Source organism: Harmonia axyridis, chromosome X (genome assembly GCF_914767665.1).
Source record: "Harmonia axyridis chromosome X, icHarAxyr1.1, whole genome shotgun sequence".
NCBI lineage: Eukaryota > Metazoa > Arthropoda > Insecta > Coleoptera > Coccinellidae > Harmonia > Harmonia axyridis.
In genome coordinates, this window is record NC_059508.1 from 21,305,357 (window position 1) to 21,326,359 (window position 21,003).

A 21,003-nucleotide genomic window follows, 5' to 3' on the forward strand; every position below is an offset into this window, starting at 1 on the left:
AGCGATTCTACAATATCGTATGATACTAATTCCTATTAGATATTACCCACTGAAGTCCAATATTCTAATGGAATATATGGCGTGAAATCACTTTATTCTTGACGGAATTCCCCCATTATCATAGGAAGTTAACAATGTTTGTGTCTTCACGCATCGTCGATATCTCCATTATTCATTGTAACACTTCACAAACAATTCACTCTTCTGTCTACTCTCGCAGAACTTTTTTCGAATCAGTGATTTTTTTTATATCCTTGTAAATACGAATTCCTCTATCTGTATAATATGGCCAATTTGAGAAATTTTATCGATGATCCATGAATTGAAAGAATGATGTAAATTGTTCATTTTTGAAATTGTATTATTTTTGAAATTGTATTATTTTTGACATTGTATGATTTTTGAAATTTTGAGATGTATATTAATTACGCACAGGTAAATATTTCGTGAATTAAATACCTTTGTAATTATTCATATTTATTTTTAATAAACATTATAATTATTAATAGGCCTCCAAATAGTACCTACTATTAGTAGAAACTTTCAATTTTATTATATTCCCGTCAATTTTATTCAAGATTTGCAATTCGCAACAATATTATCCTGGAGATTTTGTTTCGCAAAGGACGTTTTTTTCAATCCAAACCGATGATATCGATGAATTGAATAGGTCACGAAAAGTTCGGATAGGAAAAATCTTTGATTTTATTCTTTTTTAATATGAGTTCACTATTTCACGAACAAAAATCTAGTGATCTTGTTTTGTGAAGGGCGTTGTTTTTTTTAATCGAAAACGAAGGCATCGTTCATTGATCAATGAATTTAATCAATAGACCTACAAATAGGATTGATGAAAGTTTTAGATTTTATGAATTGTAGTCCTGTCAATTTAAGATGCTATAATTCACAACAAAAATTTTCTGGATATATTGTTTTGTAAACGTCGGTACCTTTTTACATTTATTGCGGTTATCTTCAAAAATTGCCGGGATTCGAAGAAAACCAGAGAAAGTTCAGCAATCAGTTTTTATCTGGAATGTTAACACCGCAATAAACTTTTTAAAAAGATTATATAATGAGGGTTTATAACGTTCTTTGAAATTCCCTGAAAAGATGAAAGCACAGACAAAGTACACGACAGTCAAAAAAATACAAACCTATCAGCTTTCCCGAGAAAAAAAAAAGATGTCTTTGAGGAAATGACCAGTGGCTAACGCATGCGTCAATAGGTAGCAAGGCGCTAGCTTAAGAAACGGCTACCTGTATAGCTGGGCGGTCCAACTCCTTACCTGCTTCTACATAGTGGCCAGTTCAGTCTTGTATCAGGACCGGTCAAAAGCACACCAGAGGCTTACGTCGGGCAATTCTTGTGTCTTAAGGTCAATAAAAAGACGTACGGCCATGTGTTGTGACTTGAAGTGATTGTGCAACTGTTCTCCCTGCAAGTGATTTTGGACGATATACATGAGATCATTTTTGGATATTTTTCAACTGGATTTGTAGATAGAGGTAATTAAAAAGAGGAATATCAAAAAGAAATTTAGGATGAGAAGCGTGAAAATTATCTATTAGTTCCTCAACGTTTAAGGAATTTAAACACAGCTATTAATTGATGTTAAATGAAAGAATTCACTACCATCAAACAGGTTAACCCACAAATATCCCTAAAATTTCGATGACAGGTTGTCCGAATTTCTGTGTGAGTTTGACATTTCAAATTTGCATTTTTCCCTCAGTAAAATCACAAATCATACCTAGATATGTTTCCAGTTGCCTGGGATATGATTGTTTCCTACATATTCAAATTTCACGGATGAAATATGATCATCGTATTTTATTCTACCTTTACTTCCACTACGTGTTGTATTTCAATCTTTTTCAGTAACGTTCGGTAATTCCCATAGCCTGAAAGGGTTGGTAGGTTGAAACATTTCATAAACGCAGGTTAAGGTGTAGTCAATGAATTAAAAACGTTATTAGGCCTTCCGATAGATCTAAAAAATTAAATGTTATTCAACATTAATTCATATCGAAAGGTAGAGCTCTGTTCAAATGAAACAATTTCACCGGTATGTTATCGAGAATGGTTGAAGATTTTTACATGTCGAAAACAGCAATTATCAGTCTCGGTTCATTTCTACATGTCTTGCTGATTTATTCTTGCCCTGATCATATTTGTCAACTACAGCACGCCTTGAATTGCACAATTATAGAATGATTTTCATCACATAATGTTTACGATACTATAGTGGACAGTTCTAGATTATACCGTGTGCCTATCCAACTGGAACTTGGACGATATAAAGGAAATCAGCATAATATACTTACATGCGAAACGTGAAAGATTTCGTGTGATAATTCTGGAACCAAATGGTTCTGAATTCGATAGCTTTATATTCTTCTATTTTTCACTGTTGTCGTTTTTTTTTTTGGTTTTTATAGCTGACATTTTTCGTGAAATATTCATGAAATAGAGAATACGAAGTGTCGGGAATATAATGAACCCTAGTGTAAAATTTATGTAAAGTTATCGGCATTCGGCTGATGCTAGAAAAAACATCTATATTTACATATTCATCTCGAGTCGAATGTTCTGAAAAAGGCTGACCAAAATCAAGATACGAACAACTGATTCTAGATAATAACCATGTATGGTATGCTAATATAGTTCGGTAGTTATAATCCATAATATTATAACATTATAATGAACCGAATGTTGAGAACAACACCTATACAATTATTCCAAATGATATACCGCCTTGAGCATAAATAAGAGCTTAAACAGCCAACATTTAACTGATTCTTACAAAGAACATCGATATCGAAAATTTTTGCTTTTCCATGGTAAAATGAATCAAACATTTAATCGGCATTCAAATTATCGAAAAATGCTAAAATTTTTGTACAAGGACGCTATTAAATGAATACCTAATATTACATAAATTTCCAAATTGTGTCCATTAACTGAATGTTAATCTGACGATTAAACTTCTACTGTTCACGTATGCAATATGGAAAATTTGAGGAAATCATTTGAATTGTCAAATGCTAATGTTTTTGAAACTACGGATATTTACATCAATATTTATCAAAAACCCATCAAGGATTTGAATAACTTTACAACATATCACAAGATACTAATAGTTTTGAACAATATAATTTATATCATTTTTAATTCCGAATAACGTCTTTGACGAATTTTTTTTTTTCTATTAGATAGATTGATTTGCATTTCGAAGAGTTTAAAGAATAACGATCGCACTGGACGTTTTTTTGTTTGTGAATAGTTTTTTATACTACAACTCCACAGATTTATTTTCCTAAACCACGATACTCCATGGAAATTTCTCAAATATTTATCCTTTCAAAGAACTTCAATGTCCCCCCTATCTTTTCTTATTATCTATAGTTTGGCAATAAGGATTTCTTTTTCAGTTTTCTTGTTTTAAACTTTTGCAGTTGAATAATTGGATTCTAAAACGTAAAAACAAAATTTTCAAATTCCAGACTGTTGCTTATCCGTTCAATTCTATCTTCCGATGTTACAAATAGTTTTTTTTAAAACCAACTTCGTAAAACTAAATGTAAAAATAATCTGTTCCTCAAAGCAAATTCACATGAACACAATATAGCCTTGGTCACCCCTTATGAACGTTGCCCTGTTCATACCCTCAGGTCATCGTCTATTCTGGCATTTATATATGTTGTTTAACCCTTTCTTCAAAGGTCCCCTATGCGCCACTGGACTACCTAACAGATTTGTCACTGGTCTTCATTCCAACTTCCCTCTGGCCATCGTCTTGAATCGATTTTAAAGTTCCCATACTGATAACTTCATACATTTGATGACAATAACGAAGTGTTTTTAAATTTTAATATTCTACGAAATTTTTTTTGAAAAACTTAAAAAACAGTAGTTTCATATTGCTCATGAAAAGGATCCCAAAGATGTCTGCGTCACAGAGTTTTCCTCAGATGTTATGGGAGCTAGATTAAATCCAACACAAATATCAGTTTTCATACAAATATTACACTGTCGTTGAGTAAATTTGATTGATTGAAATCGATTTCAAAATGGTCTATGTCGATTCAAAATTCTTTGAGGATAGTATCATGGAAGGTTCAAAACAATTATATCTGTCAGGTTTCACTGAAATTTCGCGTGTATATAAAGTTCATCGACAAATTTAGCTGAGTACACAATTCATAAACTTCCACAAAATATCAATTTGATCCGAAATAGACAAATTTAAATGCAGAATGTCCTTTTTCCCATGATATGTTGCATATTATAAAAGGATGCATAGTGATAATATTTTAGTGCACATCTTAGTCCAAGAAGTTTTGAATTCAGATTTGTGTTCAAAAGACTTTAATTGAAGCCGGAATGTACACCATGAAATAATGTCGAATGAATTTTATATGCCTCATAAGAGAATAAAAGTGGTTCATTAAAGAAGTTTCTTCTCAAAGTCGAACGATTCTCGGTAATAAGGATATCAATTTCTATAATGAGTCCCCTAAGCGACAATCCGTTTTTTTTCAACCTTTAGGTTGATGTTCATTATTCGGTATGGTGTACTCTTGGGCTGCTGTCCAATGAAATGAAAATGTACAGTTTCCGGTCCAGCGGTTGATATTTGATGGGCGTTCGAGATTGAATGAATTAAATGTTCTGAGGCTGGCCCCAAGGCATGAACGCACGATTTTTCCGAGTAGTTCGACCAGTTTTAAGGCTCGACAGATCTAGGCCCATCATTCAAAAATTTTTCGGCTGTAAATCAAATCGTTCAAACGTTGATAATTAAGTTTAATTCAATATGCGTATAGCTTGGAAATGGTTACTACGACGCGGAGAATGTAGGATTGGCGTGGTGTTCGATCAAATTGATAAAATGGATGTCAGACTTGTTCGCTTTGCGTTAAGAGTTGGACAAAATTTTCGGAGATATTCATTTACATTCAAGGTCGAAAAAAAATTTCAAATTTTTCACTACATCACAGAATGACTTTTTAAATGTTCATATTCTGAATTTTGATCGAGTAGGCTATTCGACAGATGTTTCAACTCATAAAAATGTAAAGTAAAATTCAGCCAAACTGGAATTTTATGCAAGGTTTTTTTTTTGTAAAGATCATTTGATTTAACTCATTATTATTTGATACATTGCCAAACATCACTCATTACATTCTCACTGTAGCTATCTGTTTGAGATTAGAATATATTGTTGTTTCAAACGTACTGAGATTTCAATGACTTTCCATTGAGAAAATTAATTTGTCACACTCTCAAAATGATCAGCATATTCTATTGTAGAAATGTAGAAATTCGCAGGAAATAATAAACGTTAAAAAAAAATGTATATGACATGAGTTCACTTCAAATTGACGTAATCTAAGTTCGTCCAATCTTTCGAACCTTAGTACTAGAAATTAGGTTAATTCTGGATTTCGTGATCTTGCTAGGATTTCAAAAAATATTTTTCCGTATTTCAGGAATTATTCGTCCCATTCTCATGAAATTTAGCTTGATGGTTCCTTCAATAGAAAGGCTTTTTCCAGTTGTCTGCTAAACTTATTAATAATTTTTCGATGAATTGTTCAACATCATAATTGATGAACATAGATATCCTAGAAGCACATTTAAATCAGATGTCAGATTGACGTCTATCATAATAAAATTGTGAACACATTGAAATCGCCACGTTTAGTTCAGTAGATTATAGTATTTTTTAACTCTATCTCACAATTTTATTCAACAATAGTGTAAAATTACTAAGAAGAATTCTTGAAAGCTTTTCATTTCTTTTTCATGTGTAATCTGAAGCTCCTCAAGTTTTCTCCAGTGGCTATTACAGTATTCGTTATTTCCGTCTACCAAAATGGGATGTATCTACGGTCTGTTCTCCATGTGTGTCATTATAATGCCTGGTCTTTATGTAAATATCCTCGGACTCCGAAGGCTTCCTATTTTATTTCCCACATTCCTATGTGTAGATTGTAAAATCAACAAAAGCACCCTTCAACACACGGTGGTCATCACAAACTGTATTTTTTGTCAGGTCCGAACTGTCCCTTCGATGTTTGGACACCCCTTGCCCTACCAGCGTAATAGGGGACCTTTTTAAGGCCCGGTAACAGCCAGTGTCCAGTTACCTGGGTGTCGGAGTCATGCCGTTCTTAAGAAAAGAGTTGAATATGCTTATCCTAATTATGAGACCTATCGCGAAAATTTCACTAGCTTACACTTTTTCTGTACACTCTTCCCGCCCTTGTACATTTCGTCACTATGTCTGTTATTCAAATTTTATTCAGTCTGAACGTAATCACAATAACTCTCGAAAGAAAAACCTAGAAACTCGAAAAATCGATTTAGAAATATCGCCATTAAATTTGTTATTAGAAATAATTTTGTTTCTCTATTATTTGCAAAATTGAATATTCGATCGTTTTAAAAATTTTCATTTGGATGTAGAGTGATAATTTAAAGCCACGTGCAAAATTTCATTCTGATCGGGTACCCAGAATAGGAAAAAAAATCAAGGAAAATATCGAAAAAACTTTACTCTATATTTCCATTACCACAAAATGAGCAGAGTAGAGATTTTGGGTTTATGTATGACATTTTCAAAATTTCAAGCAGAATATCGAAGAAAAAATATAATATTTCGCACAGATGGAATATAGAAAATTAACATTCGATACAAAATTTCATGTTACCAGAAACTCTCAACTTCATGTCTGTGCTTTCCTCACTTTTTGGTTAATTATTTTCATTTTCCATCATAAATCTTTGGAATCGATCAAGGGAAAAACAACTTCTATTTTTCCGTTATGTATCGAGAAAGTTTGAGTTGAAAATGGAAATAATGAACCATAGTGTAAAATTTGCAGTTTTTTCTCCGCTCTCTCTTTCGCCTACTCCATATTTTCATTATTTATGACTTCCTTCATCGATCTTATACAGCAAATGAGCAGATGTGTTCCCAGAAAATCCAATGATAGATGTTGCGCAGAGATGAATGAAAGATGAAACCAGTCTCCTTCGATTGGGTAGAGATATATCTTCGATAGAATTTGCGGTGAACTCGAGAGATGAGTATAGGAAAAGCCAAGTAGTGCGTGTAGGAGTGTAGGACCTCAGTTCTGCAGATAGGCAAATCGTACGCAAGCATCTTGTCTCACACTATTGACTACAAGATACCTTTTCAACAAAATGAAGCAGAACACAAGAATCTCAGGCATTCGTGAATTCATTAGACTATGAAACTCTCAATTGACGCTTTCTGTCGTAATGATCTAATAATTTACAGAGTTCGGATATTATACTCCACTTATATCGATAGTTCGAAAACTATTCGTCAAATTGATGAATAGAAAGTACCGAAACATATTTCTCTTTGAAATAACCTTTGTACTTCAGGTGGAAGTTATCACATGAAAACTAAATTTGAGAATAGCTTTCAACTTGAAATAATAAGCTACTTCACCTATCGCAAAATATTATCCATTAGGTATGTTTAACACTGACTTTGTCTCTCTTTTTTTTCACTTCTGCATCTCCTGTTGTACTTTCATCAGGAAATTCAATAAATCTGGAATTTTTGCAAACTACTTTCCTTAAACTTATTCGGTGTTGGTTATTAATGATTCTGATTTAAAAATTCTGTTGGTTTTCTTCATTCGGATTTTCTTCCTTGGAAAAAAAAGTAAAAAGCCTTCTTTTATGATCTCTAATCAACGCATATCCGTTTTCAGTGAATGAAATAATATACGTTCAATTCACGTACAACCTGTTTTGAAACATAGCATTTCCACAAAAGTGGATAGATAATGTTGACAACTGAAAATACAGCCCATCCTCTGAAAGGAATATAATTATTTAGATTTCAACTTTACACTTATCAGACTTTAGAAACTGTTAAGGAATTCATTTCTATAATGTAGTCTGGCATACCAAAACTTCCAATTGGATATAAAATATCTTCATGAATACACTGACGTTCGTAGATAGAAGCTCTACGTACCATATGGAACTTAACAGTTAATGTTCGATTTTAATTAATAATAAATATGGTAATTGTAGTTTAGTTTCTGAAATTATGAGAAAATTTGCGATACAGAACTATAGGAAACCATTCCGATTAGTTCTTTTCGATATATTTATATATTAGGAGCCTATGTGCGGTCAGTTAACAGTTAATGAAATTCCTATAAACGCATCAAGATGAATTTCATTAATAACATTGAACTAAAGACCCAACACCGAAGCTATTTACTTGAATAAAATCTTACAGTTTGTTTGGCAGTTGATGGAATTCAATCCTTTGAACATTAAAATGTTAATTGAAATTTGGTTCAAAAATCCATAAATTTCAAAGACTAAAATCAATCGTTTAAATTTGAAACTATAAACGGAAATCACGAAATTGAAAAAATATGTGTATTGGTAGAAATCCACTGAATAAAATGTTTCTGTCAATAAATTCTGAAATTCAAGAATTTTATTTGGAATTTTGTTTCATTGATGAGTTGGCGTCTGATTTGATCCTAACAATTTTTATCAATTCCAGTTGATAATAAATTGACTATAAGTACATATTATTCTCAAATCACGAAACCCCTGTGTTTATACGATCTCATAAGTGGTTTCATAACGGTTTTTCCCATCTGGAAAGCAAGCCAAAATCAAGGGAATTACTAATGACGAAATCGGCGACTTACAAACTGACGATTAAAAGTTTCGCAATGACATTCGCATCTTCGTGTGAAAAAAAAATAATTGTAAATGCTCTTGAGCTCGATAATCGGGTAAAAATTGCAAATTTACATATTGTAAACGTAATGGTTTAGAAGATGAGAGAAACCGTGCTACAATTCTGATTATGTTTGTAGCATTTCTCTCATATATTATAAATACGCCTAGATAGCAATTAGCTGGCTAACTACTCAGACGCTTAATTGATCAAACGCAAACGCTATTATCTTAAACCGGATGATCTAACAGTTTGATCTTCGGTAAAAATACTTAAATATTCAACGACCGATCGGATTCTTGATTGAAAAATTATTGAAATTCAGTTATCAGGTGAGCCGATCGCAATCCAGATTCGAACTTAAAAAAAATTGATCACGATATGGAGATTTTCAAGATAATGGCTGACTGTAATCTCGGACATTGTTGAAAAATAGATATTAACAATGATTTTTTTGGATAATGAAGTCTTCGATTTTATATATTTCAAATCTATTTTTTTAATCTGAATAGTTATTGTCTTGATTAATATGGAAATTTATATTTCTTATTCGCGAAAATTTTTTCTACCAGATGAAATAACGAAATGTACAATAGGCTTTTTGACAGGTTTAGCAAATCCTCTAAAATTATTCAGTGGTGTATATTGAGCTTATGGAAACTGTATATGTGGGAACAGTGACGTCACTTGGAAGTATAAACAATCAAGTACCACAAAATCTTTTGTTTTCATTATTGATTCAATCATTCCATTTCATTCACTATGACTATAGCAAATAAATTTGAAGTTAGAAATCAATTTTGTTTCAAATGCCTCTGATTTCAATTAACTTTATATTAGAAAAAATAATATGCTCAGACTTTCAGAATAACTGAACAGAACGTGAATGAACGAGATTTCAAATAACAAGGTTTCCTTCAAATTGACTTCATCAACCAGTTCCATTATTCTGTATACTGTTTTCAAAAGTTTAATAATTGAGGTTGCCTATTAATAGATTTATTATACTCAAAATAGGATATTGGCAGAAATTTCTAAATAGTTAATCGCACGGATCTATTTGTAATTTTCTTATCCAAATAGGTAGTCTTCGTTTTAGAAATTGAACTGTATGGAATTGTATTCGGGACAGCTTGTCAATGTCAATAGATTCGGTTAATTTATGTTTATCATTTCAGAAAATGGTAATTTAGCAAATATTTACATTCTCGCAGTAGAGCTTGAAAGTAAAACTTTCTACGAAGAAAATACAACCAGAAAATATTTGATTGAGCATGACTATATAGAAATATTTTTCTTGCCGAAAAACTGGGGAGAATAAGAAATTGTATCAATCAAAAGATGACGTACAAAAAAAAATGAGTCATATCTTCGAATTTACCATAAATATAATCTAGGTATATCTGATCCAATAATATTTTTTACCGAAGCTTGCCTACGATAAAATGGAACATAGATGTATTTTTGATTATTCAATTCTCAGGATGTAACCTTAATAAAAAGATATCATTATTGCAACATGAGCGTCAGAAAGGGGGATACAATTTCAGCATTTCATTTTCGGTGCATATATTGAGGAAAATAATTGGGAATAATATAAGGAAGCTTACGTATGTACCTAAACCAACTTCCCTTCCCATCGGTTAACACTTCTTCTGTTTCCACCGAAGGAAGCTCTTCAAAGGTCGGCTGCAACCAACATCAATTTTCACAATTGTCACTGACAATTTATTCAATTTTTTCTTATGCAAATGCAGTACCCCAGTTTATCTAGTCCTCACGCCCTTTATTTGCATGTGGAAGTTCCTGTTCAAAAGAATTATAATTCAAGCATCATTTCACAAAGCTGATCTATCCTTTGAGATGTTATTGATTTATCGACAGGCCTATACATAAATTTCTAGGAAACTCCATTGAGTAACCCGAATTCCTTCTATGTCCGGGGGGGCTTTGGACCAGCCTGTGTATCAATAGAAATTTGTTTGACTTCCTCTTCAATTTCAGTGGGTTAAGAATGCTCGATTTTTGGGACATCTTCTGCCGTGGGTGCTAATTGTTTTGGCAGAAGCTTGACATTTTTGTGGTGATTAATGTTTATGAATGGGAGGAAGATATTACTCATTTCTCTTCAATAAGAATTGGTAATTCCACTTGACCAAATGTTGGAATAACCAAGATTTTACATTTTTAGTTAATCCTTACCACCTGAAAATACTATTGCAACAGTGAACATCATGTCCATATCACATGAGTGCATACTAGGTAAAAGTTATTTGATACAAATATTTAACATAAGAAGAAGAGAAAATCAAAGCTTCCAAAAAATTTTCTGTATTATTTTCAATATTCATATTGGAGATACTTGATCAAACACAGATTCATTTTTTGATAATTCAATATTCAGTGTAGTCAATATGAAATTTGTTTCTTGAAAATTATTACGTTAATCCAAGAATATATATGCTTCCCCAATAAATTAACGTACCACTAAAAATAATGCAACATTTCAAGATACATTTTCGTCGAAACTATCTGTCCGATTAGTACGTTTTTTTTTTAATGACAGGTTACTTCCTTCTGAACCTTAGTGTGTGAACCGTATGCGCATAAAAACCTCTATTTGATATATACCGGGTGAAGCCATCATAGCTTGTTTTTTTTTCATAAATTTGTAACACTTTCTAAAGATAGGTTGTTTTGACGAAAAAACAACGGTTTGCCTTATTTGTAGTGGTGCGTTAATTTCTTGGGAAAGTGTATTCGCATATTTCTTGGTTTGAATGTTATTTCTGGGGTAGCGAACATTTGTAACACTTGTAATATTCTCTGTCTTGAAATTGAATATATCGTAAATAATCTAAATAATGAAAGGGCTCTGGTAAATATGAGAAATTGATCCATCGTGAAATTCCTTAAGGGTGGGGTGGGCGATTCAAGTGGCATGTAAGATAACTTCTTTTCACAGTTATCTGATCATCATAGAAATCGCGTGAAACCTTATAAAAAAGATGGAGAAGAGAATTTCTACCTGACTGTCATTAAGTCATCACCTAATCCTGGCTTGATATCGATATGCGTACGTAATATGATTGATATATAAGGGTGTTGAAGAGAAGGTTGCACAGCATCCGACGTTTTACCTGCTCATGCACAAACACAAAGACATTCATGCGTATACACCTTTATACACACACACAGTTACATACCTCTCCAAAAACAACCCTTTGTTAATGACAATGCACTTCATGTCTTTTATTCTTATTTATTCGCCTACCTTGTTGTGCATTTTGATACCGTACAGCATCTGTCTGCAGCCCACGAAGAAAATTATAATGAGGTACCTTACTACTCCCTTCAATTTCGAATAAAATTGCTCGGTCTGAATGCCAATACGCAATATTTCCAATATTTAACTTTGAACGTGATGAATCTATATCCACTTCTAATTAGGAACATATTCAATGACATACAAACTCCGGATGCGTATAGGTAGATGAATTGCCAACTTGAAAATGAAACCAATTTTTTTTTTGATTTCCTATCATAAAAAAAATCTTTTCGAAAAGTATTCGCATTGTTATTTCTCTAAAATAGCAGTCAAAAATATAATCCGCATAATTTATTTGGATATTTAAAACAATCGAAACATAATCCTTTAGGTGATTCGTTGTAGGGATTATTCATTAGATTCTTACAAGAGCAACCTGTTGCAACTAGCGCAATGTTCTTTTAAAGCAAATAGTTCTCAACTAACTTTTAATAGAGGAAATGAATATGTCCAAACTCTCAAAATAACTAACAAATTTAATTGCAGAAAACGTCGAAATTCGCATATGAAATTCGAAACATGGGAGAACAAAATTGGATATATGACACCTGTTTCCTTTATCATCACGTGATAAAAGGCATTAATCATTTGACTTTTTGGCATATTTCATAACCAATTTTTTTTAGTCAAATCAATTTCTATCGTTTTCAGAAGTTTAATTAGTGAGGTGTCCATAAATGGGACAATATTCTCAATACTTGGAATAGCCTATTGATCATTACAAATGGATGCACTTATTATACATAATTCATGTCACTCCCATACATTTCAAGGATCAAACTTGACATTAAGAATAGCATGAACCATTCCGTATTTCTATCTGATTTTTTTCTCCCAACGACCATCAATATCTGCCTTCAAGTTCCTGAACTGCCAAAAACAAAACCAATACTCCCTGTATCTCATTAAAGAAATTAATTGGAGTGAACAGAAAGATCGACAAAGATACACGAACCAATTTTCATATTGACATTAAAGACGTAAAGGTTAACGATTGATAGGGGCCGTAGATAGCATTGTGAACGATTTGAAAAGTTTCCGATAACGGCCAGAATTTTAATTGAATTCCGAATGGAAAACCGAGGCTTTTGCCTTCCAAAAATGATTGCTAAGTGAAATTGTGTGTCAGATTTAAGGCTTCATTTATTTTATGCAACGAGCCAATGATAAACGAATTTTATTGGCTTTGGACAACCTTCTCGTATCTGCGCAAAACACCCACTAGTCCACTATATGTGGGCAGGAAGAAAATACTTTCGAATCTTGCCCTCAAAACAATGAAAGAATTTCGTGCATGCCGGTCGAGCCTCTTGACAGTTAATATTTCGGACTAAAAATACAACACTTCCAAATTTTATAATTAATCCTAAAATCTTTTACACACCTTCGGTTTTTCGAAACGAATTATGGGGTGTGTGGCCTCTTTAGACGTACAATTTTAAATGTCAGCTCTGACTTAGGTAAAAAAAATCATGTGGCATGAAAAAAATGTCCGATATACTAATTTGAACTTTTCGGCTGCAAAATGCAGTTCAAACCGCCTTAAAAAGTTGGCCTGATATTGGATACATTTGTTATGGGTATTTAAGCAACGACATTAAAGATTCCATGTGATTTAAGCGCTCGTTCGACTATAACTGATGACGAATCCGTCCTCACATTCGAATCTGTCCGTCCGGCCGTCAACGTGAATGAAGCAATTGCAAAATTTCGTTTTGATCGTTTCATCAGAATCAAATAAAATTCACTCAGAATATCGAAAAAAAATAAAGAAAAGCTCTATATCAGGAGCTATTTCATTCAGGCGCATATACCTAGGTAGAGTTCTTTGGTCTTCAAGGAAGCAATTGGCGTATGAATGATCGAGCGCTCAATAGATCCTGACTTCACGTCGATGCTTTTCAATTTTTGAACATAATGAAGTGTCCTAACTCTGAAACTATGTATTTGAAATAGAAGTTCGAATCAAATTCCTTAAGCTAGGATCAATTTTAATTATTTTGGGTATGTAAAACATGTAGATACGTGTCAACAAAATTATTTCCACTTAGCGATAACGATATTATCTACAATTCTCGTTATGACATAATGCATACGAAAATGAAACTGATGAATCGTAATATTAAACATTCATTGATATTTCCCATAAGCGGTCCAACTTGAAAATACTATTTTGTACAGAAGTCATCCCATGAATATACCAGTTCATTCACCAGCTTGGTTTATGGCGTCATAGACAAGATGCAAGATATAATACACAAAAGAAAACTGGTATTGATGACAATTCTCATTCAGTACTGGTGGAATAGGAACGAAAGAAATATTAGTATCATGGAAATATAGCTGTGAGTTATCTTATAACAGCCATCTACTTTTAATGGTGCATTAGAAGATTTAATACGTAGACTGTATTGTCAGCCATGGCAAATTATTAACCGGTTTTGACATATATATAATAGATGAAAATACGGCAAATGGTATCATAACAGCCTTTAGCTCCCCTTGTAGAAGACTGTGTTCTATTTGGGATATGAAATATCGTTTTCGATGCCCTAAATTCAATTTGATATGATTTATGGATATGCCGAAACCAAACCACTCATATCAGATGTGAAGAATATATGACAATGCAGGAGAATTCTCAGCAATGCTTATTTTTTCAACTGCCCAAAGCGTACTAACCCGCTGACAATGATGTTATGGAATATAACTTTATCAGATTCAAAAATAATGTTTAAAGCCATACTAAGCATCACAATGTTTTATATGGTATGCGAATACCTAAATTCATGGATATGCCGAAACCAAACCACTTATATTAGATGTGAAGAAGATATGACAATGCAGGAGAATTCTCAGCGATGATTAATATACGTTGCTAATTTTTTCAGCAGCACAAAGCATACTATCATTAAACCCACTGACAATAAAGTTATGGAATATATCTTTATCAGATCATGGCTCACATTCTACTCCGGTGATTTTCAAAGGACGTACTAAGCATGTCAATTTCTTTTTTGGAAGCGTTAAAAAGCTAAAGGTTGTGCGATAATTAATAAAGGTGCATTCATCACTGTCAAAGTATTAGTTACAGTTCTTCAAGAGTGTGGTTGGCTCGTACGTTGGTGCAGGTAAAATATTTCACACAGGATCTGGATGTAACGGTATGGATTGAGGTGTTTCAACAGAGCGAGAAATTAAAAATTAAATTCTATCAATTTTTGATATGACGATTAAGCTAGTACAAGAGATTAATTGGGAAATTTTTCGCCGATGAATGACAGGTCAAATTGTATTTTGTCCTATTCAATAAGTAATTAGTAGTACAATTCAAATCGAAGAAGGAGAATTTCATTCTATCAATCGGTGGCAATGCCAGAGGCATTAGATCCATTGTTATTGGCTGAAGTTGTAAGTAGTTATTAGGGAAATAATAGCGAAGTTAACAGTTCTATTGGCGTATAATTATAACAAGGTATATAAACCCAGTATTTGAATTAAACTCAAACAAGTTTGACTAGATGCAACCCTGAATAAATACAATGTGAACTTGAACAGTATTTCCTGTCAACTTATGATAAAGGCGCCAACCTGTTGCTCTTTATATTTCACACTGCATCATGTATGGGGTATCAAATAACGTATAGCAAATAACAATTAAATATTTATTTTTCAATAGAAGTGTTTTTGGAACTAAATAGCAATTATCGAACAATAAATAGATGATGTTCCGATTTTTAACTAACAATCAATATTAGATACAATCATTCAAAACTGACTTATGCACATAAGCTATTTCTATTTGGTCTACATAAATGACAATATTTTGGATATTTGTTACTGAGTGCTTTTTGTTATTTTATACTTCATAAAGCCACACGTAAAAGTAGGAGTTGTAGAAATGAAAGCAGATCTTTTTATCGTATTTTGTACTTTATACCGAAGATTCAGAATAAATTATTGATTATGGATATAAAACTTTCTCTAGTTGACTGTACAAACCTCTTTGACAATTACCAGCAATGTATACCAATAATCTCCAATGAAATGGCATATCCACGTCCATAATTTCGACATTTTACTGCCATTTTATAATCCTTATCTACTGTGCCCATCTTATTCAAATGTCGTTTAAATAGTGTACGATGGTACGTGATCAAAATGTACGTATTTGTCAAAAAATATTTTAAGGTTTTGATTGTGTTCACCTACACGTTGTAGCATAACAATGGGTTCTTTTACCCGACTGGTTTCATTTCTCCGATACGTTGATTTTTATATCCTCTGTAGTGTATTTTATTAGGAAGCTGACACTACCTTTGCAAAAATTTATTATTCGACACAAGATGCAAATTCGTTCATCTCTGAATAGGACACTTTGTGAGAATATTTTATTCCCATAGTTCAGAGAGAAATAAAAATTTTAGTACCTTTCAAATTGTAAATGTGACATTATTTGATACACCTGCGTGTGAGCTGGAAAATTATGTCTCTTCTTTTGCATTTATCTAAGATTGAATCGAATAATTTCACGGAAACTTAACAAAACAAACATAATATATTGATGGAATGATACAATATGTTTTAATACGAAATTTTAAGCTTTTTCAATATGGGCCTGATCAATTCTTCAATAAGTATATACTTTCGAAAAGTTCGTCATTTGACTCGGAAGACCGAGTCAAATGAGTCTTGCGTGTTCAAATTTTGTTTTCAATTGTTTTAACCACTTTTTTACATGATTCGAGATATTTTATAATATCAGAAAATTATAAATCAAAATGTAAAATTCGCAATGTTTTTCGCTATTTATTCCCTTTATGATGCATATTGGTGTTCCAGACTCATGTTGGGTCTGGATTGTTTGACAGGTGTTCGGGTGTCAGGAGCTTCCGGTGATCCATTGGAAAGTATATTTAAAAATTCAGATTTCGAATATTTTCATTGCCGATCAATTAACTAGGCTGGACATTTGAGGCTAACGCTAGTTCTAAACTCATTAATTTGGAGGGTGTGGTTTTATGCTAGCTGCAACTTTCTCGCATATATCAATAAGTCTTGAATCTTAGACTGATCTGCATAATCACTTTAAATGTCATCAGGAAAGATCTAATCAGTAGCCGAATTCATTTTAGATTTTACATTTAAATTGTTTCATAATGGGTGTGTCACTGTTGATGACTGTTAGTGCCTTCCATTATGACATTTATTCAAATCATAACATATACCTAATTCATTACAATTCCACATCAAAAGCGAAAATGAATCATATGTATACCGTTGATAGAATTGGAGCAATCATATTCTATAATTTCCTTCAGTTACGCCTTCATACAAAGTTTCATTTACATTAATCCTGATACAAATATTGCGATATATCAATGAACGTTCAGATTTACTACTATGTTGGAAAACGAAAATGGTCAATAAAACACGAAATATGTTTTATTTGGCAAGTTGACTTCTCAAATAATAAACTCAAGCCAACGAATAATCCAATCATCAAAAATTTCATATTCGTGTCTGAAAACCTATTTCTCTAATTCTGTGGTTATTCCGTTCATTCTTCCACATCTTGTAGAACAAAATCGTGCGAGAATATATCAGAAACGCACAGTTTTCATGGTTATTTTTCATTATTAGGTATATGTTGGTACTCCGAACTTTCCGCCACGGCTTTATCTGTCAATTCATCAATTTGCCTTAAAGAAATCAGTTCTGCCAACCAACATTTTTCAATGCAAAAATCACTAAATGATATTCATGGAAATATTTCATTAATTTCAATAAAAATGCAATGAATTAGAGGAAACCTATTTCTCGAATTATAACATAGATATATTCAGATAGGAAATCTAAGAATGAAGCTTTTATAAAACGTAACACACCTTTTTAATTTTCGCTAGTTGAAAATGTGAATCTGACAAAGCAACAATGTTGGTTTTTTGTCTATTGTTTCAAAAATTCGTGGAAATGAAACTAATTATATAATGATGCCAGTCAATTTTGGAGAGAAGCTACTGAATGTAGCTTCATATATCGCTTTTGCCTTATTTCGCGTTTCATGTGATCGTCGTAATGTTCAAAATTCGCGACTTGGAATCATCTAATCTATTGATTAGGATAATTTATTCAACTCTTTTTAATGAGTATGGATTTAGGTTAGTTAAGAATGGAGAATACGGCCAACTCAGTAGATCGGGGTTGTTTCTTTCTGTTTTTCAACGTATACATTAGTTTACAGTTAGCTTATACTCCAGTTTCAATATTCACTACATCAATATAACTGCTACCCAAAATTTCTTTGAATTTGTTTTGGGATATATTGATTCGTTGGAACTAGTATGATTACTGCATTGTGTCATCAAAGGATTTCTATGTAAATATAATAAGTTTTTCACAAAAAAAATTTAAAGTCAATTTTCGTTTCGTTGTGAAAAACAGTATGTTTCTGAAGGAATATTGATTTATAAAATTTAAAAACCAATATTAAAAAACTCATATGTTTACACTGTTTCTGTTAACATGAAAAAAAGAGAGGAAGACAGAAAGAAATTTTCAGAAACACATAGAACAACTGAAAAAAGTTTAAATCGAGTAATGATAAAATATCGAACATAAACGTATAAATTTATAATTATTATGAATTATTTGTAAGAAGATATTTTTCATATAGAATGAGATAATTTTTTTGATGAAAGCAAATATTAATTATATTAATGAATAAATAAAAAGATATAAATATAATCGAATGAAAAAGTAATGATTTTTCAATAAAATGAAAAAAATAATAATAGATTACAAATTGAAAAACTATTACAATATAATGAAATAAAAGAAATATCATAATAACAAATACAACATTTCTTTCTGAGACAAAAAAATGGAATGATTTTTATTGTTTCAGGAAACGAAAGGAACACCTAGATTCGAACGGTTCGGGTGGCCAGCCAGCGCCGGGTGACATTACAGTGGTGGGACAACGTGGTATGGCAGAAGTTCCCGAGGGGGCAGCGCCTCCTTCTGATGATCACCAAACTTGGAGAGCTTACTACGAACACCCCCTTACGGCAGCTACCACTGCAATGTTGAACATAAACGGTGGCGCTGAAGAGAACTCGCCTACTATGGGTTTCATCTATGAATACTACAAATTGCCGGATTCTAAGGAGAAACTGGAGAACATTTGGCCGTAAGTGGAATTTTTTTTAATAAAATATAAGAGTGTGTGTTCCCTAGGCTGTTCACGCTGTAGTTATCGTAGCTAGAGATTTTCAGTCTGGTTCGAACGTCCGCTATCTGTCCGATATAATCTACAGTCCTGACTTTCTAAATGCTTGAAATTAGCGATTCGGTAACAAAAATCTACTGTATAATGGAATTCAATACAGAAAAATATCACTGACATCATAATATTTGTAGTTTCTACTCGATTCTTAAACAATTAGTATAAAGAAAAAAGTCGTGAATTATGTTGTAGAGCTGATAATCTCTTTTTTCTTTCTTGACCCCTCGAATTGTAATTTTTACCAAGCCTTGTGCCAATCGTGGTTTTCTAATAAACGTATTCAGAACACGCAAGTGTCTACTACCATAGTTGGCTCTGGCCGGACTTTGTTAAAGAAATAACGGCCATGATATCTTAGAGAGCTTTAAAAGATTTATGAGATATAGTCAGGTGAGATGCGCTTTTTCTAAAAGCGATAGTAGAAATTCATTGAACGAATTGCCGTCCTCAAATCTTTAGAAATTTTTCGAGTCTGTTAAATGTTTTCTGAAGAATTTATACCGAATTCATTATGAATTTTTCGGAGAACAAATATATGAAAATGAATCTGCAATAATTGCGAAGAATTTACTCAAATTTTCTAGATTCTCATGGAATCCTCAGGAAATTCTTATTTATTTGAAAGTGAATTTCCAAGATACCAAACAAATTGCATTTCCGTATATATTTCAACAACTCTTCCTACATAAAATAAGTAAATCATTAGATATGTTATTTCTGTTGTCCTGTATATTCTAAAGAGATATGGTATATTTTAGTAACATAATATAAAACAAATCGGCATGGGTCCAAAATTTTCGTAAGTAATTGCACAAGTGCATCAAAATTACCGATAATTTTGCATGACAGCGTGTTGTCATAAAAACTGCATGAGTTCATTTTCATTTTTGGAGAAAGAGCCCGACACCGAAGGTGGAGGGCTCTTTCTCCAAAAATGAAAATGACCGAATGCAGTTTTTCAAAGAAAACACGCTGGAATGCGAAATTATCCGGTCATTTTGATGCACGAGTGTAATTCGGGGGAATATTTCCCGAATAAACTGTTACATTACCTGTCAAACTGATTTAGAATGGAATTGCCATAGATTCGAACTGTGTAAGATGCATAGAAACTAAGCATCTATGAACAGAACAATTATCGCAGTGCAGTTTCGCTTCCTACAATGCAATTATCGCTGTAATTTTCGATAATTGTTCTCCAGATACATAGAATTTTTGACAGGAGGGAAATATTCAATTAAATACGCCATTAAAGATATAAAAACAAAGCTGAGTTCACAAAAATTCGACTTGAATACGACAAAGGATTTGATTCCGTATTTGAACTTTTGAAATTCATAGATGAAGTTCTCTATCAATAACAACTGATTTTCATACTGAATTTAATCGATTTTTAACTAGGTATCCTAGAAAGTTCCTTCTTTATTGATTTCCCATATTCTATTACTAACTATATGAAAAATATATAAATTTCAGCGGTTCAATATATAAAACGAGAAAAAGTTAAGAGTCAATTCCTAGACGAGATGAAGTACACACCTTCAAATAGAATTTTGTAGGGTGACCCGACATACCTTATTTTAATCTTGCTAGCTACCTTCAAACTGTAACTTGCGCATTGTTTGTACCTT

The 21,003-nt window shown here is 32.5% G+C and overlaps 1 protein-coding gene across 3 annotated transcripts in view; it reads left to right on the plus strand.

Moving 5' to 3' along the window:
* LOC123686697 (protein grainyhead) overlaps positions 1-21,003 on the plus strand; it is a 169,350-nt gene that overhangs the window by 116,024 nt on the left and 32,323 nt on the right. For all 3 annotated transcript variants that reach the window (XM_045626930.1, XM_045626928.1, XM_045626929.1), the window contains exon 3: positions 18,992-19,276. In XM_045626930.1, the coding sequence (XP_045482886.1) occupies positions 18,992-19,276 (285 nt within the window). The remainder of the gene's footprint in view (positions 1-18,991; positions 19,277-21,003) is intronic.